The 27,972-nt window shown below is 52.6% G+C and overlaps 1 protein-coding gene across 3 annotated transcripts; it reads right to left on the bottom strand.

Moving 5' to 3' along the window:
- Positions 1 to 4: 4 nt before the first annotated feature.
- On the bottom strand, positions 5 to 27,958 carry LOC118670450 (carbonic anhydrase 13). Of its 3 annotated transcripts, XM_036337456.1 has the most exons (7): positions 27,748 to 27,948; positions 23,865 to 24,062; positions 19,763 to 19,881; positions 14,209 to 14,304; positions 12,934 to 12,996; positions 11,388 to 11,543; positions 5 to 623 (listed from the first exon to the last, which is right to left on the bottom strand). In XM_036337456.1, the coding sequence occupies exons 1-7, from the start codon at positions 27,782 to 27,784 to the stop codon at positions 504 to 506; spliced, it is 789 nt and encodes a 262-aa protein (XP_036193349.1). In that variant the 5' UTR covers positions 27,785 to 27,948; the 3' UTR covers positions 5 to 503. The 3 variants fall into 3 exon arrangements, with proteins under 3 accessions (XP_036193349.1, XP_036193351.1, XP_036193350.1); XM_036337458.1 differs by lacking the exon at positions 23,865 to 24,062 and having other exon boundaries at positions 27,748 to 27,958; XM_036337457.1 differs by lacking the exon at positions 11,388 to 11,543 and having other exon boundaries at positions 27,748 to 27,949.
- Positions 27,959 to 27,972: the final 14 nt, after the last annotated feature.

Genomic DNA, 27,972 nt, shown 5'->3' with positions numbered 1-27,972 from the left:
AAAATTCACTTTAACATTGGAAATATGACCAACTTTTTAATGAAGTGGAATGTTGAGCGGAATCCCTGGTTTCCCCACAGAAAGAGGCACCCTGTGCCAGCAGCTGCAGTCTGCAGGCAGAAAGAGGTGCCCCATTCTGTCACTCTGGAAACAAACTCAAGATTTTTACCAAACATCAGGAGAACGTGACCGGCTCGGTCTCTACGACGGACAATGTTTAGCACGAGCTGAGGCTTGCGATGCTGCCCAGTTCCCTGCAGGTGGTGGTGGACGCATCTCGTGGTTCTGCACACGTGGCAGTTTCCGGCTCCGAGGCCAGGAGCGCGAATCCCAGGCCGGGAGTGAGGTCCGTGGTCACAGGGATCGGATTTTCTGCTGCGGCTGACAGCACAGGGCACCCCCGACCCGAACGCAGGGAAACCGCCATCGGGAGGGATTCTGTGTCCTGTTTGGTACTGTTTTCTCTCCGCAGACGTGTGTGGGCTGGTCCCCGGCCACGGCTGTCAGAGGAAGGAGGCCCTCACCTGGCGGCCCTTCAGGGGCTGCGGGGGCCGGTGGTTGCTCAGCAGGAAGGCGGCCGCGTGGCCCTCGGGGGTGCACAGGAGCCTGCGGAAGGCGGCCAGCTGTGGGGGAAGGAGGCAGCGTCAGCGAGGTGACCAGTGTGAGCGCGGCCCAGCACAGAGCTGAGAAACAGGTACCCTGCGCCAGGAGCTGCAGTCTGCAGGCAGGTCCCCTCAGCCTGGCTCAGCCTGCAGGGCCGCCCCTGGCTGACAGCTCAGCATCTGCAGGTGCCTCTGGATTCTGAGCGCAGGCCACGAGCCCTCCTACCTGACGGGATGGGGGGCAGGGGCTGAGGGGGGCACGGGCCTTCCTAGCGGGGACCCAGGCCAGCTCTGCCCCACCCGGGACCTCGGCGTCAGTGTCCTCAGCACCAAGTGAAGCCTTGGATGGGTCACCTCAGGAGCCACGGGCCACGGGGGGCTTCCCAGCGTGGCAGGCCCGGTGCCCACGGCAGCCACGCCCATCCTGTGAGGACTGTCTTGTTTTCACCATTCTTGTGCCTTGTAGACAACTATCTATGGAGAAAGCCTAAGGCCTTCCACCTCTGGTCGTGTTTACAACTTAAGGGGAAAACACATTTCTCACCAAAAGGGCTTAATTTTTCTCATTACAAGAAAGCTTACGTATCTTGCAAACTTCACGCAGTAGAAAGTATCAAGAAGAAAACAGAGATTGCTAGTCACCACGTCACAAGACACTTGACACTATAACACTTCTGTTTTTTCTAAGAATAGTTTTTTTATGTATATTTAGAGAGAGGGGAGGGGAGAGGGAGAGAGAGAAACATCTATTTGATAGTGAAGCATTGACCAGCTGCCTCCCGCACTCCCCCTACTGGGGATATAGCCCGCAGCCCAGGCATGTGCCATCGTGACCAGGAATCGAACCTGAGACTCCTTGGTGCTCAACCAACCGAGCCACCTGCCAGGATGAACATGCTTCTATGTGTAAGCGCACACACACCTGAGATGTTTTATTACAAAGATGAGCGTAACTAAATGCTCTTCTGAAACCTATCGTTTCCATATACAGGGTGGGGCAAAAGTAGGTTTACAGTTGTGATCTGAGAAACTGAGTTTGTTCTTGTATTGTTATCTATTAGTGCGTGTGCCGTCTTCAGGTGAGCGACGGTGCCCCTCCCCTGGCCCACCCTGCAGACATGCCAGACATCTCCGCATGTCCATCAATATAAATCGCTGTCACCATTGTTAATTGTGGAGAAGTTTCTATTATAAGCATGTTTTACAAATTATTTAACACTTCCTGGTGGTTAGTATTATTTGTTGAGATTTGGCATAGGTCCACAGCAGTAAATGAGGTAGGGTAAATTCCTGGAATAACTCTACTATCTCAGAAATGTTCACCAAACGTGTTGCCAGTTAACACAAGTAAGTGTTCAGTGTTTGTGTGGCTGCTTTGAGCAGTGCGAGCCGCATTCTCTGAGCTTAGCCAGTCATTTAGCCGCCGACACCACGGTCAGGATCCCGTCACCCTCGAGGTGCACGGCCAGGCCGGGCGGAGGGGTCAGCACCAGCAGCAGTCTGTAGCCACACTGTGTGGTGGTCAGCTCAGGCGCCACAGGCAAGCACCGTGATATTTTGGAGCGCCCTGTAGAAGGCACAGCGTGGGAGGGTCAGACGCGTTTTTACAACCTGCTGCCACTCATGTCTCATTAGACCAGACCATCAGAGCTGACTTCAGGAGAGACAGGAAATTCTCAGAAAAGTCAAGCAGCAGGGCCGATCAAACCCACCCCCAGGGCCCAGGGACACGCCCGCCTGTGCAGGCCTGGTCACCCTGTGTGTCTGCAGCGGCCACTCCAGGTGGGAGGTTGTGCGGGAGCCGAGTCCCCAGTCGCCAGCAGGGCCCTGCCTCACCTCCTCACCCAGCACACCCGCCCCGCCTCCAGCGAGAAGGGAAGAGTCTGAAAGTCTTGCTTTACTCATCCCTCCCACCCCGCTCTGTTCCGCCACCACACACACAAGTCCACCATGGCTCCCTACCTCTGCGGCAGCTTACCCGACTGGGTCTAGGGCAGGAACTTACTCTAGAACGTTCTCTGAGCCGCCTGCCTTAGGACTCCCTGAACCTGTCCTGATGTCCCGTTCATGTGTCTCTCCCAGTCCTGGCTCTGGATCTGCCTCCAATCCCTGCCCAGATGGTGGGCCCGCCTTCCAGGCCTGCTCAGATTTGCCTCTCTGGGCTCTGGTGCCCTCAGCCACTGCCCGGCCCCCACCAGGCCCCTCCCTGCTGCCCTGGCTTCCTCCAGGCAGAATACCTGCCCCGTCGCTAAGGCTGGCCCTGTGTCCACCTGGCTCCAGGCGGGATCTCCCAGGGCACGGGGGCTCAGGTGGGTGTGACATGCTGCTGTTTGCTTTGGCTCTGGCCCTGCACTTTCCATCCCCTGTGTAGGGAGCAGAACTGCTCCTCCCTGGTGTTTTGTAACAACTTTGTGTCACTCGGGGCTCAAATGTCTGGCTGCTCTGCTGCCCACCAACATCGGTCACGGAATGTGCTGGGCCAGGCGCTGGGCTATGTGCTTCTCATTACATGATCTCATCTGCCTGGTAATCCCCCACACGACCCTCTCAGTAACATGCTCTCATCCCCATTAAAGATGAGGCCTTAGGGGAAGCGAGAAAGGTTCAGATGAGCCGTCCGCAAGCCAGCGTGAAGCCACCCAGCGCCCTCTGCATCCCCGCTTTCCTCCTCTTTTTATTTACTTTTTATTATGGAGACTTTCACACACACGCAAACGTAGAATAATAAACCGCCAGGAGCCCGGCCCCAGCTTCACTGCCCCCCCACCCACCCCCATCCTCTCTCACTGCCAGTCCCTTCCAACTGGATTACTTGGATGTAGATTCCAAATATGGTATCATTTTAGGTGTAGGCATCTCAGAGTATCTCCCTACAGTAAGTGGCATTTCTAACCCACCAAGGCCCCCAGACAAGCTTGTTAGCTTGGCTTGCGAGCACCTCAACCTCCTGGTTTCTTCTAACCTAGGAACTTCCCCGCACTGGCCCCTCAACCACGTCAGTGATGGCTGGTCCCAGAGCACCTGGGTGAAGAGACTTCCAGTGATTCTTAAAAAGTCAAGTCTTGCCCTGGCTGGTTTTGCTCAGTGGTTAGAGTGTTGGCCTGTGGACTGAAGGGTCCGGGTTCAATTTCTGGTTAAGGGCATGCGCCTTGGTTGCAGGCTTAATCCCGGGCCTGGGTAGGGGCACATGGGAGGCAGCCAATCGGTGAGTCCCTCTCACATGGATGTTTTTCTCTGCCTCTCCCCTTCCCTTCCACTCTCTCTAAAGTGTGGACCAGGGCCACTTAGAACACCTCTTTGTGTCTCTGCATCACGCCTGCAAGAATGAGCAATTATTAGACAATTCTAGAATTGCGTTGTACTGTTTGGTACAGTTTAAAAATTTATTTTCAAAGCTAATTCTACAGTTTTATATATTCAGTCAAAATTAATGTTCAAATGAATAAATTCTTTCCTCACTTAACAAATAGCCTAAAGATGCAGAAGAAAACCATTCTTAGACATTAATGATTGCTAATACAATATATAACATTTTACTATTAAAAAAGACATTAGAGCCCTAGCCAATTTTGCTCAGTGGTTAGAGCATCATTCCTTGGATTGAAGGGTCTTGGGTTCAATTCTGGTCAAGGGCACATACCTCGGTTGTAGGCTCAATCCCTGCCCTGGTTGGGGCGTGTGTGGGAGGCAATCAATCAATGTGTCTCTCTCACATCGATGTTTCTCACTCTCTGTCTCTCCTCCTCCCTGCCACCCTGTTTAAAAATCAATGGAAAAAATATCCTCCAGTGAGGATTAACAACAAAAAACCCGAAAACAACAAAAAAGAGGGAAACGTGCAAAAAAAGACATTAGAGTTTTACTTCCAGATATGCTGGACTAAGACCCTGCAAACAACCTCCGTGTAGAAAAACTCTAACACCAGACATGACGCAAAACAACTAGTTCCAGGCACTGGAGACGGAACACAGCAGCGGGGTCGGGGGGGCTCACACACAGGGAAGGAGAGGGGGGCGCTCTAGAGTGCCTTCCGTCTCTCCATGTGCCACCTGGAGCTGGGTGGAGTCTGCCATGGGGACACCTGTCTTGCAAGAAATGAGCTGGAGAGCAGATCCACCAACTCTAAGCCTACAAGCCACGCATGGCCAAACTAAGGCCAGAGCTGCAGCCCAAGAAAAAGAAGTGCAATTCAAGCCCAGCCAGGAAACTACCTGCTAACACCAGAGAAACAATGCTTATCAGAGAAAATAACAGAGTCCAGAATCACCGCAACTTCATGTTCACAACATCTAGAATATGATTTTTAAAAAATCACTCAAGAATCAAGAAAATGGAACACATTCTTAAAGACAGAAAAATCAACAGTCAGGCCCAAGATGAATCAAAGTCGGGACTTACAAGGATGTTCAATTGGTCACATGAAATGAAACAAAGCATCCTTTTTAATGCACAAGAAATCTCAGTACTTTTAATGGGAAGTCTCAGTAGATAAACAGAATAATAAAAGAGAGCCAAGTAGAAATTTTAGAACTGAAAATATAAATTCTAAAGCACAAAGTTCAATGGATAGACTTAACAGTCGCACTGACCTGACAGGAAAGAGTAAATTAACTTTAATATAGATAAATAGAAATTATCCACAGTGAGGAACAGAGATAATTTTTTAAAAATAAAGTTTCACTGATGATATTAAAAGATCAAATCTATGTGTAATTAGAATATCAGGAGGAAAAGAAAAAGAGGCTGGGCACAGGATACATAAAATGTAAATCATAAGTAATCAAAGACTTAAATGTAAGAGCTGAAACTATTAAAGAAGAAAATATTTTGTGGCATATGGTTAGGCAAAGATTTCTAAAGCAGACTTCTTTTGCACAAACTATAAAAGATAAATTTATAAATGGACTTAATTAACACTAAGAACCTTTCCTCTTCAAAAGACATGTTTACAAAATAAAAAGCAAGCCATAGATTGTGAGAAAACTTTTGCAAAAACATGTATTGGAAAAGGGCATTTGTCCAGATTGTACTGGGTAAGAGCTCTCGCAGCTCAATAATGAAAAGACATACAACCCAATTTTAACACAGGGAAGTGATTTGAACAGATATTTCACAAAAGATATACACAGAGACAGCAAGCATGTGAAAAAATGCTCAACATCACTAGTCATCAGATCAATGCATAGTAAACTTACACAGTCCCACTAGAATGGCTAACGTTAAAGGCTGACAGCACCAAGTGCTAACAAGGATGTGGAGCAACTAGAAATCTCATTGCTACTGAGAATAAAAGAAGGAACAGTCCTTAATTAATTAATTAATTAATTTTCACTTTTAAATATATTTTTATTGTTGATAGTATTACAGATATCTCCCATCCCCCCTTCAAGACCACACCCATCCCCTTAGGTCTTCCCTACCCTAACTGCCTGTGTCCATGGGCTATGCACATCTATACTAATAAAAAGGTAGTATGCTAATTAGACCAGGAGACATTCTGGATATCCTTCCGGACAAAGCCATGGTGGCAGGGCTGAGGCAGAGGCAGTTAGGGGTGATCAGGCTAGGAGGGGAGGGCATTTGGAGGTGATCAGGCTGGCAGGGGGGCCAGTTGGGGGCAAGCAGGCCAGAAAGGGGGCAGTTGGGGGTGAGAAGGCCAGTGGGGTGGGGAAGTTGGGGGCAAGCAGGCCAGCAGGCAGAGTGGTTAGGAGCGATCAGGCAAGCAGGCAAGTGAGTGATTAGGAGCCAGTGGTCCTGGATTGTGAGAGGGATGTCTGACTCCAGTTTAGGCCATATCCCACAGGGATCCCTGCCGGGACCCAGTCCATCCTTGCTGTTTCAAGGGACCTGGCATATATGGCATACTGTTCTTAATATGTTTGCTCACCTTCTTAGCACTATGTGTTTTAACCAAGGTCACCTCTCTGAGAAAGGTTGTTTCCCCAGGTAGGGATTTTCCCCTGAAGTTAGGGAGGGAATAAAACCCCTTAACTAAGTGCCAGGCGGGTAATTAATCACTTTAACTACGAACAATCATGCTTAAGCTACATAATCTTTACTCCCTGGAATGGAGATAAGAAACGCCCTAACCTTTGGAATAGAGATTGATAGGATTGGAATCAATTGGTATAAATACAGATGTAACAAGACAACAGGACACAGAACCTACACAGAACCTAGAGACAGAAGAACTTCGCTGGAGAGAACATGGCAAAAGATCCTGGACAGAAAATGGCCACAGAACCTAGACACAGAACCTAGCGAGAGAACCTGGCTGAAGAACCTAGAGACAGAACCTGGCTACAGAACCTGGATAGAACATGGCAAGAGAACCTGACTAGGACAGAACATGGCTGGAGAACCTAGCAAGGGAACATGGCTACAGAACCTGGCTGGAGACCCTGACAAGAGAACCCGGCTATGATGATCACCTGAACGCTGCCTCTGTGTCATTCCTTCTTCACCTTTGGGAACCCCTGGACCTGCTGGGGTTGGACCCCAGCAGATCCCAGATTGGAGCGGGTGCAGGCCAGGCTGAAGGACAACCACCACCCCCCCCCCCCCCCCGTGCACGAAATTCATGCACTGGGCCACTAGTCTATATATATATAAAAGCCCAGAGACCCTTATGGCGGAACGACCAAAATGACCGCTTGCTATGATGCGCACCAACCACCAGGAGGCAGATGCTCAACACAGGAGCTGCCCCCTGGTGGTCAGTGTGCTCCCACAGCGGGAGTGCCCTCGGGGCTCACGACAGCTGGTGAGTGCAGGGGTGGTGGCGCGAGCCTCTCCTGCCTCAGCAGCAGCGCTAAGGAGCAGCGAGCCAAGCAGTAGGGAATGAGCAGGCAGGCCGTTAAGAGTGAGGGGTCCCAGATTGTGAGAGGGTGCAGGCTGGGCTGAGGGACCCCACCCACTCCACACACCACCACCACCCCGCACGAATTTCGTGCATCAGGCCTCTAGTAAGTATGTAAGTTTTTTGGTTTGTCTCTTCTCATCTCCCCCAACCCCACATCGAGGTATGTCAGTCTGAGGAACCGCCCTTTAGAAGACAACATGGCAGTACCTTATAAACTTAAACATGAGTTTACCACTTGGCCTAGTAATGCCAGTCCTAGTCATTGCCACAAGACATGAAAATGTGTCTACAGGAAAGTGTGTATGTCAATTATTTCTAACACCCAAATATGGACAGCCACATTCATAACATCTCCAAACTAAAGCAATCCAAATGTCTATCAATTGGTAAATAGATTTTTTAAAAAATAGTGGTATATCCAAAGGACTTGTATGCATGCATATTAGCATAACCAATGGACACAGACACTGTGGCAGTGGGGGCTTGCCCTTGGGGCAGGAGTGGCGGGGGGGGGGGGGGTCAATCGGGGAAAAAGAAGACACATGTAATACTTTAAACAATAAAAAATAAAATAAAATAGTGGTATATCCAACCATAGGATATTACTCTGTAACAAAAATAAATAAAATGTGTGAATCTTCAAAATGTTGTTCTGAGCAAAAGAAATCAAACACAGAAATGTGTGTCTGTGTAATTCCACTTGAATAAAATCCTAGTGACTCTCAGTGGTGTCCTGAGGCCATGGGTGAGTGGAGGGCAAAGGGCATGCGGAGCCCTCTGGCAGGGATCCCGCTCCCTGGACGGTGCGTGGCTTGCTCCATCGCATGGTAACACACAACCACCAAGGCCATCAGCGGCACACTGAGGCTCATGAGTGATGTTGTATGCAAACAACAGCGTAACAAAACAGAATGTTTAAAAAGGAGCCTAGGATAGAAGGCAAGTGTCCTGTACATTGGATTTCAGCAGCTGAGGAAGCGAGTGGAGAAAACCCAGAATAACCCAGAGACTTGGCAGGAAAAGTCCGCCTGCCCAAGACAATGAGGCCTCTGTTATCCAGATATCAGAATCACAGTCTGTTCCCCGCCTGGAGGTAAACCAGGCATTTCAGTCAGTGACTTGGGGGAGAAAAATGGACTTGAATCAAGAAAAAGAAAATGAACACCCTCTGCTCTGCACTTTAGGTCAGACATAGCGGGGAAACTGGCCCAACCGACTGACAGAGGTTCTGGTGGGACTGAAAAATAAACAAGTACGCCTCCCAGCAACTTCAACATAGAGCTGTCATCACGGAGGCAGCATTTTCTGGAAAGTAATTCTTAAGCCGGTGGCATACACAAAAGACTTTGCATGAAAGAGCTAGGCAACCCAGTGATCTTATCAATCCTCTGTGTTTTGGGTTTTTAATAAACTTTTTATTTCCGGACGGTTCAGATTTACAGAACGATTGCAATGGGTCTCGTGTACCGCATCAGTTTCCTCTGTAGTTACCACCTTCCAAGGTGTTCCTTCTCACAACTAACAGCCAAGTTTATGCCGCCCTTAAGTGCAGTTACTCAGGCTGCTTTGTTTGCACCTGATGTCTCTCTCTGCCCCAGGATCCCACCAGGACACAGCATTTCACTGAGTCACCTGTCACCTGAGCATTTCCTGGTGGTGAGTTCTCAGACGCCCTTGTTCTTGGTGACGCGCACAGTCTGAGGAGTACGATCGGTGTTTCGCAGGATGCCCCTTACTTGGGTTTTGTCTGATGTTTTTTTCATGGTTACGGCTGGGACTGGGCTTTTAAAATATCTTTTGCTTCATTCTTAAGTCTTACAAGCGCTATAGCACTATTTTATACTTTGGATTATTACTCAGATAATCACTTCAATCTGGTTGCAAATGAGATGTCTGAAAGGGTTTCCGCTCCTGTAGAATCAGGTGAAACTTCACCGTGAATCACCGGTCACACTAACCCTGAAACTCAGCTACTGTTTTATACTCTTCTGTGCAAAAAGCCAAATTAATAATCAACACTAATTAATTGAGCCTGAAATAAGATACAGTAATGAGTCCACAGCTAGTCAGTCATAGCCCAACACTTGCAGAAAGTTTCCTTGATTGGGTTAACTTTGTGCACTTTAAGGATCTAATATATATTTTGAAATAGTCCCTTACCAATCACAGGTAGATTTTTTAAAAGTTACTTTCAAATGTGGCTCTAAGGAGTAAAGATACCCTTGACTATGAGGAAAAACATGTCTTGATGCTATAATGTGTCCTTTCAAATGTAACCAGGAATTGTGAAAGGAAGCACATGGGCACAGGAAGGGGAGAAAGTGAGACCCATTAGTGAGGCCCCAACCCAGGGGCAGGTCCCTATTCTCATGACACAATTCACCTTGTTTCTAATGGAAAAATTCACAGCAAATTTCATGTCAGTTAAGCTCTATGTTTCTATGCAGATCTTTATAAAAGTACTAAAGGCCTGGTGCACAAAAATTTGTGCACTGGAGGGAGTCCCTCAGCCTGGCCTGCTCCCTCTCACATTCCGGAAGCCCACAGGGGATGTCCTACTGATGGCTTAGTTCCGCTACCTGTTGAAGCCATAGACTGGCCTCCCTCCGCAGGAGGCAACCGGCCAATCAGGGGAAGGTAACACCCCCATCACACCTCTGCTGCTGCCACTGCTGGCTGCGAGGCTGCCTGAGCCTTGGCCCTCACAGTGGCAGCCACCATCCTCAGCTTGCCTGAGCCTCAGGCCCACCCTGGCAGTGGCAGCCACCATTGGCGGCTTGCCTGAGCCTTGGGCCAGCCCACCATCGGTGGCTTGATTGAGCCTCGGGCCAGCCCTGGGCAGCAGCAGCCACCATCTGCTCCCCCAGTGCACCTCCTGGTCAAGTCCCCCCACCCACCCACATGCACCTCAATGCTTACGCAGCCCCACCCACCTGCACGGGCCTGCTGCACACGCAGCCTCCTAGTGATGGGTTGTTACGGCGTGAGGGCATCATGACCACAGAGGCTTCTATTGGCATAGATTAATGAGTATGCCCCAGGCATGAGGTGTTTTATCCTAAAGACAAGGCCACTAGAAGTGGCACATGAGCCTCACAGCACGGGGAAATGCCCCCGACACGGCCTTGGCAGAGGTCAACCAGCTCTAGTCTTTGACCTTGACCTTGGTGGAGGTCAACCAGCTCTAGTCTTTGACTGGGGAATAAACAGCTAGGCCGGTGGGCCAGCCCACATCAGAAGTGCTTTATTAGCTGCAAAAATTATTAGACTGCATTCTTGCTAAGGTCCTGCAGCACATCATTCAAAAAGGAAGGACAAAACCAAACCCACTAAGCGCAACCTTGGGGACACCTGGCAGCATCCACCTGGCAGATGGCTGGCCGAAGGTTCCAGCCCAGCAGAGTTCTGGGCAAAGACTCCTGAGCCTGCAGACTTATGTCACAAGAAGAGCCTCTTAGTAAATGCGACAGCCCTCAGACGCCCCGCCCCACAGAAGCTCTGCCAACAAAAGCCACAGGTGGCAGATTTCTTCTTAAACTCAGCAGGCACTGGTCTGCGGCTCAAGTCCCCTTCCTGAAGGCGGCGCCTGTGGGAGGGGCGGGCCTAGGGACCAGCAGGAAAGGTGAAGGCCACCTTTTAAGAGCAGCCTCTCTCCTGACGTTCCTTTTGAATCCCAGCCCCTTTCTATCTCAGTCCAAACTAGGAGACAGAAGCAAGCAGTGCTGCCTTCAAAGGGCGCCTCCCCTCCCCGCATTTCTAAGAGGTGGGGAAGAAACCACCAAACCAGAAGGTCAAATGGGAAGGGCCAGAAATCCCGTCTGAGGAAGAACACGGGCTTCCTGGCGCAGCAGGAGGCACAGCGGGGGTGGAAAACCATGCCATCCAGTCTCCTCTGGGAGTGGACCAGCCGGGACCAGGCCTACCTGCTGAGAGCTGACGCTGATCGGCTGCTTTAGAATGATCCACGTGACACTCTCCAGAAGGGGCGGCACGGTGAGAGACCCTGGGTACGTCCAGTAATCCCAGGACGGCGGAAGCAGCGACAACGGGTCAAAATTCGTGAATCGAGTTTGTTTACCCTGGGGCAGGGGAGAGAAAGCCACAGATGACAAGGGGACGCTTTTACAGACCTGGAGAAACATGCAGGCAGTGACATCAGATTTCACTGGAACTGCCCAGCTGCGCAGTTATTTAGTGCCTGCTGTTTGTACTTTAAAAAGAGTACCTGCCTTCATCTAAACATGTTAGAGGAAGTCGGGCATCGCTAAGATTCATTTGAAAGGACAAGATTTGTTTTCATATGAGTGGTCTTTAAAATGTGTTGCAGCCAAAGGCTTATTCTGTAAAGCTCCAACAGGAACTAATTATGCATAAATAGACTTATGTGATTATTTTAGGTGATTGAAGACTTCTTCATAAACTTCAGGAGTGAGTGGTGACAGGTCATGTCAGCTCTGTCGGTCAAGGACACACACTTCAAGGAGCAGCACTTGGCCCTGACTCAGACATGTTTGTAAGAGAAGACAAGAGAACTCAGCAGAAAACAGGACTGCTGGGGTCCAACCCCAGCAGGTCCAGGGTCCCCAAAGGTGTGGATGGAGTCGGCGAAGAAGGAATGACACGGAGACAGCGTTCAGTTGATCAGCAGCCTTGCCAGGATCTCTAGCCACGATCTCCAGCCGAGTTCTGTTCAGGATCTCCAGCGAGGTTCAGGTTAGGATCTCCAGCCAGGTTCTGTGTCCATGTTCTCTTGCTAGGTTCTCCAGCCAGGTTCTCCAGGTTCTCCAGCCAGATTCTGTAGCCATGTTCCCTCGCTAGGTTCTCCAGCCAGGTTCTGTCCAGGTTCTCCAGCCAGGTTCATGTAGCCACGTTCCCTCACTAGGTTCTGTGTCTAGGTTCTGTGGCCAGTTTCTGTCCAGGATCTTTTGCCATGTTCTCTCCAGCGAAGTTCTTCTGTCTCTAGGTTCTGTGTAGGTTCTGTCCTCCAGTTTCTGTGTGTCCTGTTGTCTTGTTACATCTGTATTTATACCAGTTGATTCCGATCCTATCAATCTCTATTCCAAAGGTTAGGGCGTTTCTAATCTCCATTCCAGGGAGTAAAGATTATGTAGCTTATGGACACATATGTAATACCCTTTGTAATACTTTAAGCAATAAAAAAAAAAAAAAAAAAAAAAAAAAAAAGATTATGTAGCTTAAGTGTGATTGTTAGTAGTTAAAGTGATTAACTACCCGCCTGGCACTTAGTTAAAGGGTTTTATTCCCTCCCTAACTTCAGGGGAAAATCCCTACCTGGGGAAACAACCTTTCTCAGAGAGGTGACCTTGGTTAAAATACATAGTGCCAAGAAGGTGAGCAAACATATTAAGAACAGTATGCCATATATGCCAGGTCCCTTGAAACAGCAAGGATGGACCGGCTCCTGGCACAGGACTATATTAGTCACCAGCCACCAGGAATTAGCTTTACCTTTTCTTTAATGGAATCCAGGATGTCAGTAACCTTTTGCAGGTGGGGATTACATTCGCCGATCTGAAAACATAAAATTTCGAGAGAAGTGGTTACTGTTGCAGACAGGTCTGAATTGCTCCATTTCAGTCAGGATTTTAAATTCTTTAGAAACAAAACGTAGGCCAGCCCACAGCCAACAGTGGCTGTTCTGCAGCACAGCTCTCCTGCCTGAAGAATCTGGATGAGGAGAGAGCACTGCAGGCTCCTTGGCTGAATTAGAAGTTTGGCCCCCAAAGTGGTGGTGACAGCTTCCTGCTTCTCAGCTTTAGGGATGTTGCAGACGCAGGTGAATTTGAGGAAAGCCTGGCTTAGGCCGCCTCCATCACACCCGCACTCCGAAACCAGGTGTGGCTTCCAGACCCTCTACCCACACAGGCTATTATGACATCAAAACATTAGAGGAAAAACATCCCCCAGATTCGGCCTAAAACAACGGGAGGTCTCAGATCAAGGCAATAGATCGTCCTGAGCTGAGTTCCTCAGAAAAAACACGTGCGCCTCTTTCCCCATCCAGTGGGTGTCGCAACAAAGAGGAACACCCTGCAGGAATGTGGTCCCAGTGGGAGTGGGGTGGCCCCACCCACCCAGGTGTGACCACAGCGATACCTGTCTGGCCACTTGTGCAGGAGACACAGAGAACAATGGAAATGGTCAGTACATTTGAGACAACAAACCATGTGGTGCAACTAATGCTTCCGGAAGCAGGACAGTGACTCCGCTCTGCCCTGCCCCTCTGAGCACTGTGCTGTCAGTCAGGAGGAAGGCCAGCCAAGGCCCCTCTCGGGTCTCCTCGTCACTGCAGCGCTACTGTTGCTGTTGCTAATGGACAAAAATGATCAACAGACACAGGGGGGATTGTAAGGCAAAGCTCCCATCGCTGAAAGGAACCATAAACGTGGAACTGTGACATCCATTTCAAAAGGGAAACATAGGACCTACAACTGATTTGCTGTTAAAAGATGGTAGAACCCAGCCTGCGTGGCTCAGTCCACGCACCACAAGGTTGCAGGTTTAATTCCCAGTCAGGGTTGCGGGCTCAATCCCCCATGGGGCGCGTGCAGGAGGCAGCCACTCGATGCTTCTATTTCACTGATGCCTCTATCTCTCTCTCCGCCCCGTCCACTGCTCTAAAGATCAATAGGCTATTTTTAAAATGGTAGGATGTCCACTCAGCGACTGAAATCCTGCCCCACACGGCCGAGTAATTGTTCTAATGAAGCCAGAGGCCCTCACCTCTAAAAACACTCCCAGGACAGCGAGTCCGTCGGGCTCGTGAGCTGCCTCCACGAAGCTGGGGTACTTGTCCGAGTTCCAGTGGACGACGTGGAGCTGAAAAGGAGGGACACGGTGTAAGTCAACGTCATGTTAGATCCATCCTCAGACACATGAATGCCAGGGAAGCCTGGTGCAGAGGCCGGGCTGCACCTCCATGCACGGTTCTGCAGCCACGCCCACCATACTCTTGGAGGCCCCAGAAAGTCCTGCCGCACCCCTCAAGCCCCAACAGTCTCCAGCCACCGTTCCCAGTGACTTAGGGCCCCCGCCCTCCCGCACCCGGAACTGCAGTCCACAGCCTGAGGTCAGGCCCCACTGGCGGCAGGTCCAGGTTGGGGGGTGGGGGCGTCAGTGGGCCCCCTGGGGTGACCCTGCCAAGGACAGGGCGGTGGTTCCTGGATGTGGTCAGAGGCTCACGCCCGCAGCTGAGGCCTTTCTATGGTGTGAACATGGATTCTCCGTAAGAGTCGCTGTGTTAAGCGGTGTCCACACACCTACCAGCTTCTAGGCCTGAGTCCGACCCTGTCTGGGGAGCAGGAGTGAACTGGACAGAGAGGCTGGGCTGGAAGCAGAGGTCAGAGGAGGACCGGTGTGCTGAGGGGAGGGCAGGGGGGACGGGGCCTGGACCAGAAGGGGCTTCTCCCACATCCCAACTTCTCCCAAGAGCAACAGCCTTCCCCAAACCCGAGGGAGCCGGTGTCCAGCGCCACAGCCGTGTCCCAAACACAGACCGGTGCACGGACGCAGCACGCACAGTCCCGCACAGGCTGCTCCTGGGGGCTCCTTCCTGGCTGAGGGCTGCGCTGCGATGGGAGCCACAGGGAGCCCAGGCCACGTGACACATCCAGACGGCGTGGCCCTGATCCTGACGGCCGTGAGAGGGGCCGGCTTCGACTCGACCTCCCCAAGGGACTCCTGTGGCCCCTCAGGAGGAAACGTGAGGGTTTCATGCACAAACCACCTTCCAGGTGACAGCAGAGGAAGGAGTTAGTCTGCTCAGGTTTATCCCTCCTTTCAATGTAACTGTACGTTCTCCAGGCAACTAATGCGGGGATTTCTGGATAAAGAAGGATGACCATACCTGGCTGGTGTGGCTCAGTGATTGAGCATTGACCCATGAACCAGGAGGTCACAATTCAATTCCCGGTCAGGGCACATGCCTGGGTTGTGGGTTTGATCCCCAGTGGGAGGCATGCAGGAGGCAGCCGATCAATGATTCTCTCTCATCATTAACGTTTCTATCTCCTTCCCTCTCCCTTCCTCTCTGAAATCAATAAAAACATATATATTTTAAAAAAGAGTGACCATAAACAGTGAACTACGAAACTGCACCCCGCCCCCAACAGCGGAGAGAGTCTGGCTCTCCCACGGTGGCCGGTGCCGTGTGGCGTGAGAAAGCGGGGAAGGAACCTGGGCAGACGGCGCTCGCTGGGCCAGGCAGGAAAGCATGTGGATGTTGTCTCAAACGCCAGGCACCCACGCACCAGCCACCTGGGAAGAGATGACGCCACAGACACGGAAACCTCGGGAGTGACTCCTTAGTTCATGGCCCACGGTCGCTTAGAAAACAAACGTGGAACCAAAGAGAGAAGCCCTGTGTCCTTCCAGGGATACAGAGCGACCAGACACTGGGAGCAGAGCAAGGGAGGCCGGGTTTGTTTTTACAAGTCCTCCCGCTCCCGCCTCTGCTGAGCGGCACCTCCCCCAGCTGAGGGCACCGCCCAGGCACCTGAGTGGGACCCGCAGCTGAGGGCACGGTCCAGGCACCTGAGTGGGACCCGCAGCTGAGGGCACGGTCCAGGCACCTGAGTGGGACCCGCAGCTGAGGGCACGGTCCAGGCACCTGAGTGGGACCCGAAGCTGAGGGCACGGTCCAGGCACCTGAGTGGGACCCGCAGCTGAGGGCACGGCCCAGGCACCTGAGTGGGACCCGCAGCTGAGGGCACGGCCCAGGCACCTGAGTGGGACCCGTAGCTGAGGGCACCGCCCAGGCACCTGAGTGGGACCCGTAGCTGAGGGCACGGTCCAGGCACCTGAGTGGGACCCGCAGCTGAGGGCACGGCCCAGGCACCTGAGTGGGACCCGTAGCTGAGGGCACGGTCCAGGCACCTGAGTGGGACCCGAAGCTGAGGGCACGGTCCAGGCACCTGAGTGGGACCCGCAGCTGAGGGCACGGTCCAGGCACCTGAGTGGGACCCGAAGCTGAGGGCACGGTCCAGGCACCTGAGTGGGACCCGCAGCTGAGGGCACGGTCCAGGCACCTGAGTGGGACCCGAAGCTGAGGGCACGGTCCAGGCACCTAGTGGGACCCGAAGCTGAGGGCACCGCCCAGGCACCTGAGTGGGACCCGAAGCTGAGGGCACGGCCCAGGCACCTGAGTGGGACCCGAAGCTGAGGGCACCGCCCAGGCACCTGAGTGGGACCCGCAGCTGAGGGCACGGCCCAGGCACCTGAGTGGGACCCAGGGGCAGCGCCTCCTATTCACAGTGACAGCCCAGTGACGGAGCGAATGACACGAAGTGGCAGCAGCGGCTGCAAATGGAAAGGAGCGGATTCCCCTGGGAAAACAATGTCTGACCAATAGTATTCGTCAGCCTCAGCGTTTGACCGCCTCCTGTTGACACACAGAATGCCTTGGTGCAAAAGTCACCGTCAGTGCTGAAATCACAGCTTCACGCTCACCTCCGTGCCCGATGCTTCTGTGTGTTAGGCACACGCTGCGCTCAGGTGAGTTCCAGCGCAGCTCCGTCCGCGTTCTCCTCGCGGCCCGGGACCCTCGGGAAAAGCTTCGCGATGCAGCCGTCAGATTCAGCCCCAAATTACATTCCCATGTTACCGCTCTCAGCGGCCTTTTCCTTTTGTCTTTCTTTCCTTCGCTTTTTCATGTGTGAAGAGGGCATAACCTGATGATGCCCTGAGGTCAGGTACAAAGTACACAGTGACAGCCGTGTGCTCAGCTGCGGGTCCCACACAGGTGCCTGGGCCGTGTGCTCAGCTGTGTACTGGAAAAGCCACTTCCAGGCCCGTCACTGCCTCCAGCCTCACCCGCTCCCCCAACAGCAGAGGTTTCATAAGATACAGAGTACCCTCGCCACTGCCTCTGTCCTCATCCCGCACGCCAAGGAGGACCCTGACCCGCTCAGGCCCACATGCCCGCCAGGCGCGCCTCTCATTAAGGCCAACGCCTGTTCCCAGCACGCGACTCCCTCCCGCCGAGCGCTGTCCCTGCTGCCCGCTCCCTGGAAAGCGCTCTCTGGAGTTTCTCCGAGTGGCTTCTGGTCATTCGGTCTCAATTCAGGTGGCATCTCCCAGGGGTTCCTCCTGACCACTCAGCCTCGCCATGACCACGTGGCATGGCTCCGTCAGAGAACTCACCCGCCCGTCTGCGTGGTGACCGGCCACCTGCACGGCCAGACTCTCTCTCCACAGCATCGCTGTCGCAGCGGCAGACACCCGCCTCCCCCCAACCCCCACCCCCCGCCCGCTGGGCAGCCGGCCACCTGCACTGTCACCCGCCACCAGGATCCCCCAGAGCCTCCTCGCCGACCCTCATCCCCTCCTGCTTCACCCCAATCTCTCCTCTAGTTGTAGCGTGCATGATATTTTTTAAATGCAAATATTATCACTTTCTAATTCAAAGCCAGTCAGTGACGTCCCGGCTCTTAGAATACAGCTCAGCCCTACCGGCCTCTGCCATGTGCCACTGTCCACGCTCTAGTCCCACGGGCACTCTCTCCTGGGGTGTGGGGCTCTCTCCCGCCCGAGGCACACGCGCCCTTCTGGGCAGGCCCGCCGGGTCCTGTCCTGCTGCCTGGCTCGCGCCTCTTCTCCTCAGGGATGTGTCTCCTGGACGCCCCCTATTCTCCTGGATGCCCCCGTTCCCCGCACAGTGAGCCAGGGAAGGTGGAGGATGAGGTGACCCCCGACGCGTTCCTAGTGAATGAGGGAATGCAGCTCAGGGACAAACGAACCTACGAAACGAGAAAGACCCCGATTCACAGTGAGCCCGGAGGCCCCACCGCGTCAAGGACCGTCCGCAGTGCCGGCGGCCAGAGCTCGCAGCCCCACGCGGAGGACGGCGCCAGCCCCACTCACCTCCAGGGCCACGCTCAGGCGTGTGGAGGGTGGACCACTGTCCCAAGCTGCTTTGGGACATGACAGAGGCAGCCCGACCCAGAGCTTCTGAGATTCAGAATACGTTACGTTCCAACACAGAACTTCACAACACAAGCATGGGCGGTAGAGGCTGAGCACCAGCGGCTTCGGGGCCTCACTCCTCCCCGCCCCTCCTCCCCGCCCCTCCCCCACGCCCCCCCCCCCCCCAGCTTGAGCATCTCTGTGGTTGTCTTGGATTTAGGGCCCCACCCCCGCAGCCTGGGAGCCCTGTTCTCACACAAAGCGCTCAGGAGGTGACCATGCCTTTGGGTAATAGCCCCGACCAGCAGATGTACAAGTGATGGAAGAATAAAACCGGCAGCAAGGCCTTTTGCCCTTTGCTGGGCTTCTCCGCACAGCAGGGCTGCCCAGGAGGGCCGGACTGGCTCGGTAAGCCTGAGGGCAGACGAGCACAACTGCCTGCACGGTCCTCCGTCTCCTGGCCGGCACCAGGGCACACAGAAGTAGCTTTGGCCGAGTCACAGGACAATTCCCTCCCATCTATGGTAAAGCCAGGGGTCAGCAGTATTTAACTGTATTATGCTTTGTGCTTTAGCCAGAGGATTAGAAAAGTATTCTTTTAAAAAATATATTTTTATTGATTTCAGAGAGGAAAGGGGAGGGAGAGAGGGAAGCATCAATGATGAGAGAGAATCATCCATCAGTTGCCTCCTACAGCCCCCACTGGGGATCAGGCTCACAACCATGTGCCCCGACCGGAATTGAACCCTGACCTCCTGGTTCATAGGTTGACACCCAACCACTGAGCCCCGCCGGCCGGGAGGTAGAGTATTCCTAAAGGCTAGCACCCTACGGAGGAGTGACGCCGGTGAAGAAGCCAGGACGTCATGGTTCTGCACACGGCGCTGCCCGGTGCGCAGCTGCAGGTGAGAGGGGACGGAGCGCTGAGGAGAGCGGTGTCTGACCCCACAGGGCCCTTTGCCGTTGATTCTCACCTCTGTTCTGGGGATTTTACATGATATGAGTGAATGTGTCGGGACCAAAATGCACAGAGCTGGGACTGGAACAAACGTCTCTCTCCTTTCTCCTCGCTGGCCTCTCAGGAGCCAGCCTGTGACTTAGTGTCAACAGACTTGCTGCTTCCTGGGCCAGTTTCCCAAGCTGCCCCGAGTCCGGGAGCACATGTTCACACGGGCTCAGCGACACTACCTCTCGGGGTCGCGCTGAGGCTCCCCGTTCGCAGCTACGCTGATAAGCTCCTGCGCTGACGGAAGGAGGCAAGGTCCCACCTGAGATCTGAATCAGCTCGGGACCTATTTGGGGTCAAGGACGCCTTCGTGGTCCCTTACCTCCCACCAGAGAGGACAGCTCTGTCAGGAGCCTGGCGATGGCTTACCTCGGCGGCGTACCTCACTCCGTCCACCACGTGCTCAGAGCCGTGGTCGTCCGTGGACCCCCAGTGCAGGTGAAACTGTCGCAACCTGTATCTTCCAGTGAGCGGGCCCCCTCGCAGAACTAAAGGGCAACACAGGTGACACTGTTAGCAAGAAGGGTGTTACCGCGCGCCCCCCACAGCGTCTTCCAGCATGGCACCCGCGTCACGAGGAAGGTTCTACCCAGGCGCCTGGCGTTCACGGGCAGGGATCCAGCTTCCAGGTGGGCGAGGAGTGAACACAAACCTTTGAAGGGTGAGCGCGTCCACAGGACAGCTGTGCACGGACACGGGAAGCCCAGCAGGCACTCTGGCTCAGCGCAGGGAGCCCGCAGGGCTGCCCCGTCCCGGGAGGCCGCCGGGCCCAGGAGCACAGCAGGTGGCGCAGGAGAGCCTTCAGCACTTGAAGACCTGGGCTCACCTTGGCTTCACCACCGTGACCTTGCACAAATTCTCTGGCCTTGAGCTCCAGCTGTCAGGCCATGACCCCGGCGAGCAACGCCGCCTCCCCCCAATGTCGTGGGGAAGGAGAAAAACGAGCACACAGCCCTCGCCCCTGCCCCGCAGATAGCCAACTGGACCCGCGAGCTATGATGACTGCGGTACCGCTGCTGCTCCCACAAATGCGGGCAGAGTGAGCTCATCTTCTCAGGGAAGCAGGAAACACAGGACACATTAACTCTTTTTAAAAATCTATGAGATGTTGCCACTTGAGCAAAGTGTGTTTTTAGCACTTTTCCCCCACAGATATGCTCTCTAAGACCATGGCCACAGAGCTCAGCCAGTAGGGCTCAGTGGCTGAGTGTCGACCTATGAACCAAGAGGTCTTGGTTCAATTCCTAGTCAGGGCCCATGTGTGCACTAGATCCCCAGTGCGGGGCATGCAGGAGGCAGCTGATCAATGATTCTCTCTCATCATTGATGTTTCTATCTCTCTCTCTCCCTCTCCTTTCCTCTCTTGGATCAATAAAAATATATTTTAAAAAATAGAATTATGGCAATGGAGTCATATCTTAAGACAGAAAAGTGTCTTACTAGAAATCATAGTCCTAAAGTGTGTCCTTGTGATTAATCTCTGCTAGGCAGACCCCCGAGGGCCCGGAGGCCCTGGCGGCTGAGCTCAGCACACCCACCTACAGGGCTCATCCCCATCACCCAACAGCAGGAAGTGCCGATGGGCCAGTGCAGCCTCAACAATAGCTTGACTTCAGTGGCCCTGCTCTTTAGTTATGTTACATACACATAATTATATGCAGTTACAAAATTTGTCAAGAATGACCCACCTTATATAAGAAGGAAAGATGTTAAGAATTTCATATGCAGTCTTCTGTAAACAGCAAGAAACAAAAGGACAAGGTAACGCTTGCCTGTGCCCTCTGGGCTGCACTGCAGGAGGCCAGACCGCTGTGCGGGGACCAGCACCGGGAGGTGCCCTTCTCCCCAGCCTGGCGCTGGACGGTGGCTCAGAGCTGGGCAGGGGTCCAATCAGCAGCCGGGCACAGTCCCCGCTCAGCGAGGACATCTCCTCCCACACGCACCCACGCCTCCGTTCGTGTCCGCTCTCTTGTCCGCACTTGTGTTTGTTTCCCTGTTCCTAACTAGGGGATTGGACTGATGGCCCTTCACATCTACCTGCCCAAGGAGGAACTGGGAGCACATGCAATCGAGTCTTGGGAAGGCTGGATGGTCGGGCACCCTCTAGGCTCCGCCAGGCCCAGACTGCTCTATGGTAGGTAGCTGCCTATCTTCAGAGCCCTCTGGGAAAGAAGGGGAAGGGGAGCACCCCACGGCAGGCTGCAAGGCCCCTCTCGGTCACTGTCCGCGACAGCGCGGTGCCACTGCTTCCGCTTGCCCTGAACACGCTCCGGCAGACTCTGCTGGTGTCCCTACGGCACCGCCCCTCCCGCGACTGTCCCCGAGGAGATCCTTGATGGAGAGGATCTTTGGTTTGGCTTTAAACAGCCTCCAAGATGTTTCACAGATAAATGAGCTGAATGGGCACATGCCCTCCCTGGGTGGTGGCCTGCTTCCGGATGCCACGGCCTCTGAGGGCAGCCAGTGCTGGCGTCCTGTCTTTCCTGTTCTGTTGCACAAACCGAGCCGAGCCAGGGCACCCTTCACAGCGCCATGCAGAGGGAGGGCTCAGGACTCACCTCTTGTTCTAGAACTGAGTGCGCTTTGGGAGGAGGCACAAACCAGCTGGCCCAGGAGAAAGACGGAGACCCCAAAAGGCCCAGGAGTCCTGGCTGGTCTCTGGGAGCCGCTCCCAGCCCAGGCTTCACCCAGATCAGCGCAGCCCCGCCTGGGGGAGCAGCGACGCTGGCCTCTCTCTGCCTCGCTGGGCTCCACACTGGAGAGTCTGTACTGAAATGTCCCACGTGCGACCCGGACCACGGGTGGCTCCTGTGATGACCACCTAGGGCTCTGCACAGGGTGGGGAAAGCGAGTCAAAAGGTCACAGTGAGCCTCGCGCTGCCTTCAAGATGGTCTCTATAGGACAGTGAAACTGTGGGATACGATGAAGAATGGTGGCAAAGTTATTTTTAATGAGAATGATTTAGTGTTTTCAAGTGTCGAATTATTCATCTCGCTTTCCAGCCTAGGTGAGTAAATACATATTACTGTCTCCATCTTAACTCTGAAAATAAGTGATCATTTCTCCGAAATCATACTTGGCATACGTATAGAGCCCGTTTATCACTTTACCCAGAATTTTAAAAAATCTCTTCAAATGATGCGCTCACACAAGAGGTCTACAGAGGGTAAGAAGCCAGAGGTGAGTGCCTAGAAGTGTGGGGAATGTGTGCCACCTCAGCAAGAGGGCCTCTGTTAGCTGCTCTCTGCCCTGAAGTTCAACCACGCTGTGAAACTAGAAACATAGGTGTTGCTGCACTGCATCTGCCTTGAGCCTTGTCAGTAACGTGCCCGTCCTGCTCCGTTTCCGCAACTGCACTGGCGTCGGCTGCCTGGACAGTAAGCACGGCTGGGAGCACAACCAGAAAAAGGCTCTTCAGACAGCTACTGTCTGCCCAGCTGCAAGCAAGCTCCTCTAAGAGGACCGCCTCGCTCCTGTGTGTCCTCAGGGCAGGGCGGTGCCTGAGCAATGACTGCACAGAAGCGGCTGCGGTGTGACCTGGCGTCACCACAGCGCGATTCCAGGGCCGGCGAGTGGCACGGGAAGTCTTATCCAGTCACTTCTTATTCTGGAACGAGGACTGTAACCTCGGTTTCCTTTAATATTTGAGATATTATAACCAGTTTCCAACCCCAATCGTGGGTGGTGTCAGCTTTGTGTTTGGAAGCCTCAGATTTCTACGTGACCACATCTGTGCCCATTACGTCACCCTCCCCTTTACCTCAGCCTCCCGCCCTCACAGAGCTGAGGTGTGAAGAAAACACATATATGAATAGCAAGGTCCCTCTTTTCCCCACAAGTTGAAAACACCACGTGTTAATCTCTCTTTGTGCACTTTTTACAATGCTCTGAATAAATAAATGAATCACTTTTATGAATTTGACAAGTATGAGGAAGTAATTTTACGGGCTTATAATTTTAACTAACAATATAGCTTTACATAAGCACAGGGAACTATGACTAAACCAGAGCTGTGCTTAATGAGTGAAAGCTTTCTTCCAATGAAGGGTTTTTAACATTTAACTATACTTATCATTAATAGAGCAAATGCAGCAGCATCCTGATATTAGACTAAAAGTAAAAGTAATTTTTCAGCAGCCTTAAAATATGAGTCTCCTAATCTTCTCTGTCATCTAACTTCTAAACTTGATACCAATCTGCTTCTTGGGCTTGAAGGCGAAGGAAATGCTCGTTTCTATTCATTTAGCTAGTGTGTCACATAGAAATGATACGAGTTTCATTGGGTTGGCCATTCTTTATTGATGGTGTGGAAGACACTGTCCCTGAACTAATCAAACACAACTTTTATGACAGGTCCCAGCAAAGTACTAACAGGGACATCCAATGGGTAGGTGTTTCAAATAAGAGAGAAAAGAAGGCGCCATCCAATTGTCCGAGCCCCTTACTCCCTCCCCCCCAAAAAAAGCCCACCTGATTTGTCCTCCGTGTCATCAAAGTCAACGTTGAAGGAATGGCCACTATTACTGATGATTTTGGCAGAGCTCGAGTCATACTTGATGCTAAGAGGTCGGAGGGAAGAGTCGAACTTTGCTTCCTTGGTTTTAATCTCAATCGGGGACTGCTGGTCCCCATCAGCGATGGGGAAGAGTTGGTTCCAGTGAACAGGACCTGGATAGAGTGCACAGGACCAAAGAGAAGGACTAAGCAAGGGGTGTCATTCAAGGAGTCCTCCTTGAGTGCCACATACTGTGCTTGAGCCTGAAGAGAGAACGGGGATTAATAAAAGGTCTTCATCCTCAGGACCTTCACATCCCACTGTGTGCTGCTGTTTTTACAAGACCAGTTGCTCTTATGGAAACTTCTGGCTTTCGTTCACTCATTTTCAGAATTAAACAAACCCTGGTAGACAAAAGAGCACGTATGTTTTATAAGGTACTTTCCAAAGGCACTTTTCTGCCAAGCGCAGAACAACAGCACAATTCATCACCGAGAACAAGGGATTCCGTCTCAGCTCCCGGAGTGAGCGCGGGGGCTGCAGGGCTCAGGAGTTCGCGCTGGAAGGACAGCTGAGTGAGCCTGCGGTGGCCTGCGTGTGAGCAGGTAATCCACACCCCCTCTCACGGGATAATGCAGCGCAGTGGCCGCACCCTGCCGGGAAATGGGATGTGGATCCCCTGCAGCTGCGGCGTCACGGAGCAATCTGTTTCTCTTTTCTCCACCTCAGGAGGCCCCTCTGTTTTTTGCCAATGCTACATTTGAATTCCAAAGGCGGCACAATGCTCACCCTGACCCGCTACTCAGCACCCAGCGCCCAAGTGAGACACATTCTGTAAATGATGTGAGCCCACAGCCGGCAGTGCCCTTGGGGGCCTCGGCCTTGCTCTGGAGACTGGATTCGAGTTCTGCTTCTCAAAACCAACCGCAGTGGTGGCTCCAAGTAAGCAGCACGTCCGCGGACAGGGACAGACGTGGTCACTCCTGTCTCCTCCACTGCTCCTGCCGCCAAGCAGCCGCCACAGCCAGAGAGCTCTGCCCTCCCGCACCAACCAGCGGGCCTGGCTGCTCCAGAACCCAGGTGCTTACTGCACAGACCGTGCAGCGTGACCATGAACCACGTTGGTACTAGCAGCACGAGCGTCTTTAAAGATCGGATTTGGAATATAACTTCAAGAAATGCAGAAATGCCACGGTGGGCCACAGCTCCCATCTCTAAATCTCATTTCCCCATGACTCCTCCTTTTGTCAAAAAAGAATGAAAATGTTTTCCCTCTCTAAGCCTCAGGGAGGAACGTCACCGCAGGAACGCGCACCAAACACAGTACACACAACTCCGCAGCTGTTCCCCGGAGCCTGACGCTTTGGACTTGAAGGCCCTTGAGCACGCAAGTCCTTGCCTTCAGCTTTTACAGAAAAGCACCCGGTCCTCGTTGACTAGACCCGCACTCACCTTGCTGCACTCACTAGCCTGTGTTCGTCTCTCTCTCTCTCTCTCTCTCTCTCTCTCTCTCTCTCTCTCTCTCTCCCACCCCCCACCCCTTGACAGCCACCAGGCATGACTGCCTAAAGCACATTAGACTTCAGATCTGCCAACTCTTTCATCAGGAGTGTCCTCCTAACCACTCCCTCCGGTTTCCAGTCTTTATAACAGAACCATTTTGAAATACTCAACGTTAGATATTAACTACTAGGGTAGGTTCATTCCCTGCCTCTTAAGAGGACCCCCCTTGTAAAAATAGTCCAAACCTCCAGCGTTAACCCCGTTTGAACATGGTGCTTCAGGAGAGGTGTGTGGTGTTTCTTCACTGGCTCAGGAACTTGGGAACGTCATGGTGACGCGTAGTTTGCAGTGGCCACTTTCTAAACGAAGCCAATAGCACCGCGGAAGGTGCATGGAGGAGCCCTACGCTGTCTGTGCAGGGGACCCTGCCAAGGGCTCCTGCCAGCTGCTCACCCACAGTCCAGCCAGAACCATCAGCCCTGCCAGCCAGATGCATCGTTCCCCGTGGGGCTTGGCCACAGGCGACCTACCTCAAGGTGTCCCCTCATCGCTATTGCTTCTAAAGCGGGAACCCCTGCCCCATTCTTAGAAAGCTATGGAATCAGTCCCTGCTAACAGCTCTCCTAAGAAGACTCTAAAAATGTCTGCAGACAACAGCCACCGAAATAACTCAGTTGGGAGAGCGTTAGACTGAAAAATGTCCGCAGACAGCTTCAATGTTTCCTAGCATATTACAGAGTCATCACTACTCACTGATCAAAAGCATGCTTCTTCCTAACCCAGTGGTTCTCATCCTTGGCTGCACATTAGAATCACCTGGGACTCTTTTTAAAATCCTGATTTCTGGGCCTCATCCTCTGAAAATTCTGTTTCTTTGTTATGGGGTGGGGCCACAACATTAGTAACAAAGAAATAGAATTTCCGGAGGATGAGGCCCAGAAATCAGGATTTTAAAAGGATTCCCAGGTGATTCTAATGTGCAGCCAAGGTTGAGAACCACTGTCCTAACCAGTTAGGGCCCTATTGGCCTGCAGTAACTATTAACAATGCTAAGGATCATTCCAGCAGAGAGGGAAATTAAAGACAATTGATTTTGTGCCTCCCAAACATAAACTGGAAATTAGCAAAATGTAAGATTATAGCCTCCATCAGAAAGAAATCCACCAAAGTTATTCTTAATTTTTAAATTTTATCTGCTACCATTTTTATTGGCAAATTAATTTTAATGTCAAAAGGCTACAGTTAAAAGGGAAACTTTTCCATTTCTTTGTCAAAGTTTCTATAAAAATCAACTACACAGTACTATTCAATAATATACGTTTGTCCAATAATAATAGTAATAACAATTATTGTTATTAGTCACAAGCCTAATTTTTTTCTATTTCTTTTATAAAATTTATCTTTATTGCTGCAAGTATTACAGATGTCCCCTTTTTTGCCCCTTTGACCGCCTCTCCTCTGCCCCTCCCCCCGGCCTTTACCCCACTATTGTCTGTGTCCATGGGTTCCGCATATATGCATATAGGTTCTTTGATTAATCTTCCTCCCCTCCCCCGCCTAATTTTGACAGTGGGTCACTATAAGGCTTTCTAGGTGCCACTATGCTATTAGTTTAAATAATCAGTATTTGAAAAAATTAGCTGAATAAGTTGTTTAATAGAAAAATGAGGAAATGGTTTACTTTTGATAGTTTAGAATAGACAAGAAGAAAAGTACGCGTCTTATTACTGCTCCCATCAGTAACTGCATTTTGCCCACGCGCTTTAATTTCAATCCCTTTGCTGACCCGCAGTGTCTGCAGGGTGGGTGTGTGTGCGGGGGGGGGGGGGGGGTGCTGGAGAAGGAGCCCCACACTGCCTTCACCTTTCAGAAAGAACCTAAGCCCCCAGGGCCAGCAGGACAAGGGGCCCAGCAGGACGAGGGGCTGGCCCTGTCAAGGTTGCCTGAAACCCGCATCCTGGGTGCCCCAGGAGGCACCCTGCCTTCTCAGAGCTGCCATTCCAGTGATTCGAATTTCCTCAATACAGTAAGCATTTCCATGATTTATTCCTGGAGGAGTCACCATTCATTCAAGTGTGTCCTCAGACTGCCTTTAACCCAGAAGTGCTGTCACCGGGGTGAGTCCCCTCCTCCCCCCCCGCCCCCCCGCAGCTTGTGAAAGGCATTGCTGTTGGGGATCTGGGGGACCCTGGCACATTGTCACCCCTGAACCGACACCCCAAGGGCGTCTCCCGCACATGGTCCCCAATGGCCCCCGGGCAGGGGACCTAGGTGTGCAGGTGGCCTCATGACCCCTGCCCCCAGATCCCCCCCATTCCCTGGCTCCCCCACCCAGTCCTCCTGTGGGGCACTCACCGTTGTGCTCCGCGTACCCCCAGCTGAGTAGGGACATGGTTGGGAGCGTGAGGGAGGGACAGCAGGGACCCCGGCAGCAGCCACACCAGTCGGGCGAGCACTGGGGCCAGGAGCTTGCGGGCGCTCAGCTTGCTGGGCTGGGCGGAGTCAGGGTCCCCTGCTCTGAACCCAGAGAGCCTGGGTGGCGGGTGGCGGGAGGGGAGGGAGGGAGGTGGCCGGCGGGCT

The sequence above is a fragment of the Myotis myotis genome, unplaced genomic scaffold (assembly GCF_014108235.1).
Source record: "Myotis myotis isolate mMyoMyo1 unplaced genomic scaffold, mMyoMyo1.p scaffold_m19_p_16, whole genome shotgun sequence".
NCBI classification, from domain to species: domain Eukaryota; kingdom Metazoa; phylum Chordata; class Mammalia; order Chiroptera; family Vespertilionidae; genus Myotis; species Myotis myotis.
This window is presented reverse-complemented; position numbering and strand designations above follow the sequence as displayed.

Bases quoted from the DNA above. Each gene is read 5' to 3' on its own strand.
- LOC118670450 (XM_036337456.1), bottom strand. From the start codon at position 27,784: ATGTCCCTACTCAGCTGGGGGTACGCGGAGCACAACG. The intron at 24,063-27,747 runs GTGAGTGCCCCA...CACTCTATCCAG, and splicing joins GGGGTACGCGGAGCACAACG to GTCCTGTTCACTGGAACCAA. The intron at 12,997-14,208 runs GTGAGGGCCTCT...TTATGTTTTCAG, and splicing joins TCCTGGGAGTGTTTTTAGAG to ATCGGCGAATGTAATCCCCA.